Source organism: Lactuca sativa, chromosome 9 (genome assembly GCF_002870075.4).
Source record: "Lactuca sativa cultivar Salinas chromosome 9, Lsat_Salinas_v11, whole genome shotgun sequence".
In the NCBI taxonomy this organism is placed as follows: Eukaryota; Viridiplantae; Streptophyta; class Magnoliopsida; order Asterales; family Asteraceae; genus Lactuca; species Lactuca sativa.
The window spans coordinates 32957766-32966888 of NC_056631.2; the positions used below are offsets into that span (position 1 = coordinate 32957766).

General features: G+C 33.9%; 1 protein-coding gene across 1 annotated transcript; it reads right to left on the reverse strand.

Annotated features, from left to right (window-relative positions):
- Positions 1-6508: 6508 nt before the first annotated feature.
- Positions 6509-9123, reverse strand: LOC111879427 (protein DUF642 L-GALACTONO-1,4-LACTONE-RESPONSIVE GENE 1). The gene is made up of 3 exons (XM_023875885.3): positions 8960-9123; positions 8308-8805; positions 6509-7274 (listed from the first exon to the last, which is right to left on the reverse strand). The coding sequence occupies exons 1-3, from the start codon at positions 9063-9065 to the stop codon at positions 6757-6759; spliced, it is 1122 nt and encodes a 373-aa protein (XP_023731653.1). The 5' UTR covers positions 9066-9123; the 3' UTR covers positions 6509-6756.

Here is a 9123-nt window from a genome sequence, read left to right on the forward strand (position 1 = left end):
ACTTTTCATAAAAATCTACTTTTTTGTTTTAATTACAATACATGACTCTTTTGTTCAATCAATTAATAAACCAGGATCCTCAAAACAAACTCTTCTTCTGGTGTGTACAATCGAGCCGGTGCCGTCCCGTGATCCTGAGAAAAACCAGAAACATATAACACAAAACACTGTAAGCACGAAGCTTAGTGAGTTCCCCAAAATACCACATACAACACATATTAGCCACTCGAGGCTATAACTCTAATTGACCCTCTGATCAATGTGTCTCAGTGGGACCTTCCAGTCCCATAACTATGTGGACCCTCTGGTCCTAAGCTCGTTGGACCCTCCGGTCCGGTCTGCTTGAGCCTTCCGGCCTCATGAATCGTTGGACCCTCCGGTCCAGTCTATAAAGTCCGCATAGCATAAATCACAAAGACATAATGCATAGCATGTCACATATAACAGGATAACATAATACTCAATGTAAGCACATAATTCCTTTCGGTCACACATAACTACCACTCAAGGTAAAGTATAGTGAGAAGACTCACCTCAGGAATGTCTCAGAAAATCACAACTCGGTATCTCTGAACCTCGAAACAACGACCTAGCCCCGCCTAATCACATAAAGTAATTATTTTAATCATTAACGACTCTCAAGGCTAGACTACACCTCTTTCTACAATCCCACAGAAGGGTAAAAGACCATTTTACCCCTTCCTGATCCAAAAGTACAATTGTTGACCAAAACCCTAAAAGTCAACGAAGTCAACGGTCAACCTTGACCAGACTCATCGAGTTGTCTCAACAACTCGACGAGTCCAGTCGTGAACTCTACTCCTCTTATTCTCTTTTGACTCACCGAGTCACTCACTTAACTCGGCGGGTCACTCTCTAGACTCACAGTCTCGAGACAACTCGACTCGACTCGTCGAGTCTGTTCATGGACTCGGCGAGTCCAATCCATGCTCAACTTCAAATGGCTTCCTGAGGTCAGATCTGATGCTCTACTCAATAGATCTATCCTTTCTAGTCCCAATAATCACGTAAAGTTCGAAGCTTGATGCCCATGCAAAGGCTCCAAGGTTCTATTTGAAGAAATGACCTCTAATATGGCATCTTAAGTTCATATTCACCAACCATCCTCATAAAGCTCAAAGGAGTAAGGTCTCTGGACCTCTATGGATCCAGATCCAAGACCATAATACGAAAAGGAACCATATACTCAACAAAACCATCTACCAAAGGGTCTAGAAAACCCTAACTCTATAAACAATCACCAAAACAAAAGATGGATCGAGATTATACCTCAAATAAACACTCCTGGGCTCAGAATTCCTCCAACTAGCACCTCCTTCAGCCTCCTCTTGATCTTGATCACCTTCTTTTTGCTATACCAATGATAGAAAGATCAAATATGGCCTCTCCTTCCTCACAAACGATTTAGCTCACTTAGGGTTTCTCTCAAGGGACAGATAGCCACAATGGGAGGCCATGAGTGCCCTTAAATAGGCTCCAAAACCCGGGAATTAGGGTTCCAATTGCCAACGCAGACTCGGCGAGTCATATGCCCGATTCGTCGAGTCTGGTCGCGAAGATTCGCGGAAACTTCCTCACCTACTCGACAAGTCGTGGCACCCACTCGTCGAGTCCCTCCTTTTCTTGAATAAATAATTAAAATTAAATAATACCCAAAACTTTGGATGTTACAATATGGTCCTTCATGTTTTTTTTTTTTTTGGTATTTTAGGGGTATAAAATCCATTTTTACATGTTAAAAAGAGACATTGAGTTGTAATTACCAGTCATAAAAAGTATTGGCATCCACATGACATTTTAGTCATTAATATTTGCACATGTGGCCGTGAGATGAATATTCTATTATTATTATTATTATTATTATTATTATTATTATTATTATTAGGGTTTAAAAATCTTAAAAGTTTCAGTTATTATTTTGTAATCTTGTAAATATTAAAATTAGAAACATTAAAGTTGTTCCTAAAGAACATTCATCAACGACCACCTAGAACCATCATCGTCAACCACCATGCAACACCGTCAACCACCACAACCACCATGAATAGGTAGAAGGACGGATTCTACCAAAATCAACAGAACTACCAAATCCAAACCACAATTGTAATAGCAACATATGAATCAGTAACCTTAACCAATCGTTATTTTTTGGAAAGAGCCGAAGCTCAACAAACTTCCATAACCAATCGTTCATTAGGTCCTCTGGGATCTTGATCAAAATTTAAATCGAAAAAAAATCATTACATAACCTGAAATTGCAAGTAAAATCCAAATCGAAAACAAACCTATAGATCTGAAAATCTGAACATTCTCTATACATCACCAACACCGGCATATGCGGAAAGCTCTTATCTATTTGCTTAAATGGAAAAGGCAATAAAAATTCGGCCGGAAATATCATATTTTTGACGATGTTGATGATTTCATCTACCTTCTCTTAAATCTAAAGAAAATCCCTTATAAAGACTTCACCAAAATCCCCAAATTGATTCTTCTTCCCTACTCTTTACACACTTTACCGGAATCTTCCCGTAGTTGTCTCATAATTGGAATTTTTTTTGAAATTGAAGTATCGTAAGTCTCCACCACCATATCTGCTTGTGATGTCGCTATTATGTTGAATATTGAACTGTGGCAGGGCGTGCAGAGAAAAAACCGCTTGAGTAATGGTTGTTATAGTGGAAGTGGGTGGTTATGATCGATTAACTAGGAGGAGAGGTAGATATGAAAAACAAAAAAAAAAAACAAGCAGGTGAGCCGGTGGGAAAAAGAAGAAGGCCTAAGATAAGAGGGTGTTTGGTTTTACTTTTAAAATGACTTTTGGGACTTTTGGCTTTTTCAAAAAGTCAAAAATTTAAAAAGTTGTTTAGTAATTGGAAAAGACCTTTTAAAATAGTTTTTTGAGAAGAAGAAAAATGAGGCTTTTAAAAAGTCACGTATCTATGACTTTTGGCAACTTTTGCCTTTTTTCTCTTTCCCCCATCAAAAGTTTAAACAAACACATTTTAAAACTATATTTTAGAAAAAAAATATGAATCAAAAAGTTCTTTTCTAAAAAGGACTTTTTTGTCTAAAAAGCTATCCCAAACACCCCTTAGGTCTAGTTCATTATTTGATTTCTTTTAGTTAAAAAAAGTTAATAAATAATCATTGTATTATCGTGGACTATAAGTGGCTATAGAAACTCTATTTTCACCGGAAGACTCATTCATTATTTACAAAAGGACATTTTGAAATCTAAAAACTAAACATAATGCCCTTAAAATATAAAAAATTAACATTAGGAACCATTTAAAATAAAAGTTGATATTTGGTTGGGTTATAATTGCATTAACCTTTTTTCTATTGTTTATATATATATATATATATATATATATATATATATATATATATATATATATATATATATATATATATATATATATATATATATATATATATATATAAAAGATCTTAAAAAACATAGTATATTTTAGTCTTTTACGAATATTTTTTTAAGAAAAATCAAATATCTTCCTATCTTTTGTATACATTATATAAAAACAAATGTTAAAATAAAAAAAAAAATAGATTAAAAGAGAGAATTTATGGATACCATACGCATTATTCTATAAGAGTAGGAATATAAATAAGAATAAAACATAGTTGGATATTTAATTTTTCATTTTTAATTATAATTTAATAAACTATATTATTAATCAGTTATATCCATTTTAGACATATAATTCTTTCGAATTCATTATAATATTATTAAAACAAATATTTTATTGAATATACGAAGAATCATGGATATGTTCTACCAATAAGGCTAAAAGAAGTGGTAATATTTTTAGCACTTTGCCACATCAGCTTTTTGGTTGTCATCTCATTTTTTTTTCCATTTAACACCTAAGGTTAGCATTTGGTAAGGAGTTGTAACATTTCTAACACTTCATTTTTTTTAATTTAATTAAATAATTTTATTTTAATAAACAAACATTTTTTATGCATGAATATTAAACAAATTTTATTTTTTTAAACCACAAACATATGATATAATATAAACAAGAAGAAAGGAGGGCAGGGTTATCGACTGATATCCAAGAAAGGGAGTTTCAGAATGAGAAAAGATCTAATCACAGGAGAAAGATAATGAATGATGTCCATGGCGGGGTAACATCTGATTGGATGGAAGAGGCGGTGGTGGGAAAAGTGGGATAAGAAGGAAGAGAAGAATAAACTCCCAATTAAACTACCATTGAAGATGGCCTGACAATATTTTTTTTCCCTATCATTATATTAAATAAAAAAACATCATTTATAACATAAATAAATATTTTTATTTTTTTAATATTATATAAATAAAAAACATACCCTATAACATAAACAAATATTTTTATTTTTTTATTTTTTGTTACATTATACAGTATTAAATAAAAAATATAATTTATAACATAAATAAATTCTTTGAAAACACACACAAAAAAAAAAACAAATTTCATTAATTAAAAACATAGAAATTCAAAACCTAAATTACTAAAATAAAAATAAAACATAACAAATAAAACATTACACTACTTAATTAAAAAACATAAAAACATAAAACACAAAAACCATAGACAAATATTACTCGTCGCTGTCACCATCCTCATCGCCCTCATCCCCTACGTTGTTACCGTCTACATTCGCATCTTCGTCATCGTCGTCATCCTCTTCGTCTTCATCGTCAATGCCTCCTTGGAGTTGTCTTCCCCATATGTGCTCGGTCAAATCATGACGTAGATTGTGATGTTTCACGATTTTGTATTTCCAAAACTCTAGAGAAGTCTGTCGGGCTGCCAACTTGTATTACTGCAGATGGATTGTTCCCGATATTTGAACAAATAACATTGTCCTCTTCTTCTATTATCATGTTATGTAAAATAACACAAGCACTCAACACCGTTTGTCAGTTTTGCCCTATCATATGTTCGTGTTGGATGTTTGATTATGTGTCACTTTTGTTTTAGGAATCCAAACGCTCGTTCTATATCCTTACGTGCAGACTCATGTGCTAACTTGAACAATTTTCTTTTTCATCGGCTGGAAATGAATATGATTTGACAATGTAGCATACTCTGGATATATCCCATCAGCTAGGTAATACCCATACTTATATTCATTTCCATTCAAAACGTATGACATGTCTGGTGCTTTACGCTGCAAAATATTGTTAAATAACGGAAATGCTTGAAGCACATTCAAGTCATTGTTGGACCCCGCCATACCAAAGAATGCATGCCAAAACCATAAGTCTTGTGAAACAACCGCCTCTAATATAACAGTCGGGACCCCATGATCACCTTGCGTGAATTGACCACGCCACGCATTGAGACAATTTGCTCACTCCCAATGTGTACAATCAATAGTACCAAGCATCCCTGAAAAACCATGTTTAGCTTGATGTGCAACATACAACTGTTCGACATCACTTTTAGTCGGATGTCGCAAGTATATTTCACAGTAAAGCTCTATAACATACTCACATAAAAGATATGTACATTCTCAACCCATCCTCTCAGACATTTGCAAATATTCATCTGAAGGGGCTGCGGTTATGCCATATGTCAATTATCTAAGAGCAGTCGTATATTTTTGTATTGTAATAAAACCACGTTTACCTCTTGCATCCCATTGTAATTAGAAAAACTCATAATTATGTTCCAAATCTCTAGTTATACGTAAGAATAAATTTCTACTAATACGAAAACGTTCTTCAAATTTCGACAAGTCATATAAACTATCAGGGGCAAAATAATCATGTACCAAAAGTTCATTTGCCTCCTCTCGATCCCGATTGATCCATTTTCTATGCTTCTTATCGCGGTATGAGCTTTCGTCTCTCTCATAAATCATGTCTTATGTCTCAGACAATAGTGTGTGCAAAACCAACTCGTCATCAGAACCGTTATTCATTTTTTGTTGAATGTGTGTGTTTGATTTGAAAGAGTTTGTGTGTTTGTTTTGAAAATTTTGTGTAAAAATGGATCAACATATAGAGAAAAATTAAATTAAAGAAAAAAAGTTTTTTTTCATTTAATGCCACAACGGTCAAGAAGTAATCCAACCAATTAACTTACGCGTCTTCTTCCGTCCTGGTAGTCATGCCACCACCAACCCATCGAAGTTGTGGGCGGTGTTCACGCGTGGAGAGAGACTCCACGTAAATAAGTCACACGTGGAGCCCCCTTCACTCCGGCCAGCCTAATAAAGTAAACGACTTCAAACTATATTGGACAGTTTTATTAGTCAATCTTTTGCGTGACTTATCACCTTGGCAACAAAAGGTAACGAGTCATAGTAAATAGAAAAATAGAACGAAGATGATTGAACTGGATTTCTATTTACTTTATATTCCACTTCATTAAACAACCATCGTGCTTGTAAAATGCTAAAAAAACGTTACAGTTTCAAATTTGTAGCATTTTGACGAAAAGTGAACAAAGTGCAATAGTATTTTGCAATGAAATTGAGGAATTGAAAATACACGAAATTTAATGCTTTGTGTTTTCACAGATACAATATTTAACGATATAATTTATATATATAAGGTAACATGTTATCTTCAGATAGTTGCTAAACTCAAACATATATAGAGACATGCAGTACATACAGTATATATGAATCATGCCATTATCGATCATTCTCGTGTCTTGATATTATTTGTTTTGTTTTGCTCTTGTATGTTCTTACTTTGAGGAGAAATAGACGTCGTACCTAGTAAAACCAAACTCGAACATCATCCAACACAGGCCCACAGAAATGGCCATAATCATTAAGCTTTGTGTGATAAAAAGCACTATAAAATGTGAGTCTTGTTCTATTCGAAATTGCTTTAAATTTAAGAACTCCAGTTTTGAACCCACCCTTTCCTTGAGACTCATATTTTAGTTTTAGGGTTTCCCGAGCAGCAAAAGCCTCGACCATCATAGAACCATGGCAACCATTATGTGCATCACCAATAGTGAATGTTAACCTGTAGAATTTGTTAGGAACTGTTCGTATAATTTGTGCAATGGCTGTTTCTCGGCCTCCAACCAATTCAATACCAGATAGCCCTGAGGGTACTTCGAAGTGCTTTGAATCTATGTATTTAACTGGTTTTAGCGATTCAATGATCCACCCAGGGAGTGGAGATACTATGTCATGTATTTTGGGAAGGAGGAGGACTCCTGTTGAGAAGTTCTTGAAGACATATGGACCAATTTCAAAATCACCATTTTTCACTAAATTACCTGCATGAAACAATATATATTATATAGATTGTTAATTGCAGTATAATTTTTCTAAGAACCTAGCTACCATTTTATGTATAAGTCTGAGTTGAATGTCAAAACTATTTTAAATAATACTACTTAATAAGTTATTTGTTGTTTACGTGAATGTGGCAAGAAACATGTCATGTTCTTGATATTAATTTGCCTGTTTTTTTTTTTTTTTTTTTTTTTTTTTTTTTTTTAATTATTAAATATAATGCGTACAGATGTAGTTTAATAACTTTTTGTCTTAAAAGTAATTAAATACTCAGAGAAAACTCAAAATTACTAAAATATACTATATTGCATTTGGTTATTTGATCCCTTTGTATTCATCCTTTTTAGGTGCGTCACAAAATCCGGGTCGGTCTTGTTTACCCGCCATCCAGCTCTACATCCCGACCCAAGTTTATCCCTTCCAACTTTTTTTCTTTCTTTTTTTTTTTTTTAATTATTTTTGTCTAATTTTAACTTTTGGATTCAAACCTTTTTTTTTTTTAATTTTTTCCCCTAAAACCTTTTTTATCTACAACTTTTTAAATTTAGTTTTTTTACAAAATTATTTTTTACAGCTTCTTTTACATCTTAATTTACAACTTTTGCTTTTATAGAATTACTTTTTCAAAGCTTTTTTACTATCTTAAAACATGTTTTGAATATTTAATTTTCCGTTTTACAAACTCGTTTTTATGCATGTAGAGTTGTAAAAATATGAGAGTTCATTTTCTACATATTATTTTGCATAAACCAGAAGTGCAATTTTATGTGAATTAAAACTAATTAACCTATTGTAAATTACTAAATTGTCATTTGTCTATTAGATGCACACAAATTTTCCACAACTCCACGGGATGCTAGTTTTTATATATTTTTGTTGGAGACTCTATATTGATATGGATTTGTATATTTTCTCGGCTTCTTCTTTACAGAAACAAAAAACGTGGGTCGGAAAGAAAACTAATATGTTATATATAGCATGATTATAAAGACTGGAAAATGATAATACGCATACCTGCGGAATACTTGATAGGAGTCATCTTTTTTATTGCGATGGCGTCTAAGAGTGGGCCACAAGTGGGGTCCTCTTGGATCCCTGGATTGTGAAATGTAACCTTGACAGTGCTGCGAAGAGCCTTAAAAGCATAAGCATAAGTGTCACCTCCATCTGTACTATACAACGTTTGAATTGGAAGCTCGCCTGAGTGCCCATCAGCATATATAACGAGCTTCTCATCTTGAGCACAAGTTCTTGTTGCTGAAAATGTGAGGGAGTAGGTTGAACCTGCCTCGACTGTAATATATTGTGATATCGAAGCTTCATTCCCAAGCCTTGCTGCGTGGGTCCCACGAGGAACTGCAAAGTAGAACCCACCTGGTTGTGGCCCACCTGAGACGAACTCGACTATGCCCTTGATTACCCATTTGGGCAACGAGTACTTCCCTATTATCACTGTTTTCTTCAGGTTCGATGGTTTTGGACCTAGCTCAAAGTGGCCATTTGGAAGCATTCCTGGAAAATATATAACAGTTTCAAAGCATGCATGCATGCATTTTAAAAATATGCTTGTAACATGATTAAATTTGTAAAATGTATTATATGATCTTGATTTCATTAATTTTATATAGAAATGAAGAAAGAATAGCTAGCGCTGAAATTAACATACCATCACGAATAGGAGTTCGAGCAGCAGTGGCACCAGCAACAAGGAAAGGTGTACAACTAATGTAAAAGAAGATGAAGAGAAAGTAAAGAGAGGGTAAGAAAGACATTTTCGGATCTAGCTATGAAAGAAAGCAAGTACAATGGAGTACAGGTGCAGTACTAGTA

What these genes read in the sequence shown, in the direction of transcription:
- LOC111879427 (XM_023875885.3), bottom strand. Translation starts at nt 9,065, where the DNA reads ATGTCTTTCTTACCCTCTCTTTACTTTCTCTTCATCTTCTTTTACATT. An exon ending in TCGAACTCCTATTCGTGATG is followed by an intron (nt 8,806 to 8,959) that starts GTATGTTAATTT and finishes TATATTTTCCAG; the next exon opens with GAATGCTTCCAAATGGCCAC. An exon ending in TCCTATCAAGTATTCCGCAG is followed by an intron (nt 7,275 to 8,307) that starts GTATGCGTATTA and finishes TGTTTCATGCAG; the next exon opens with GTAATTTAGTGAAAAATGGT.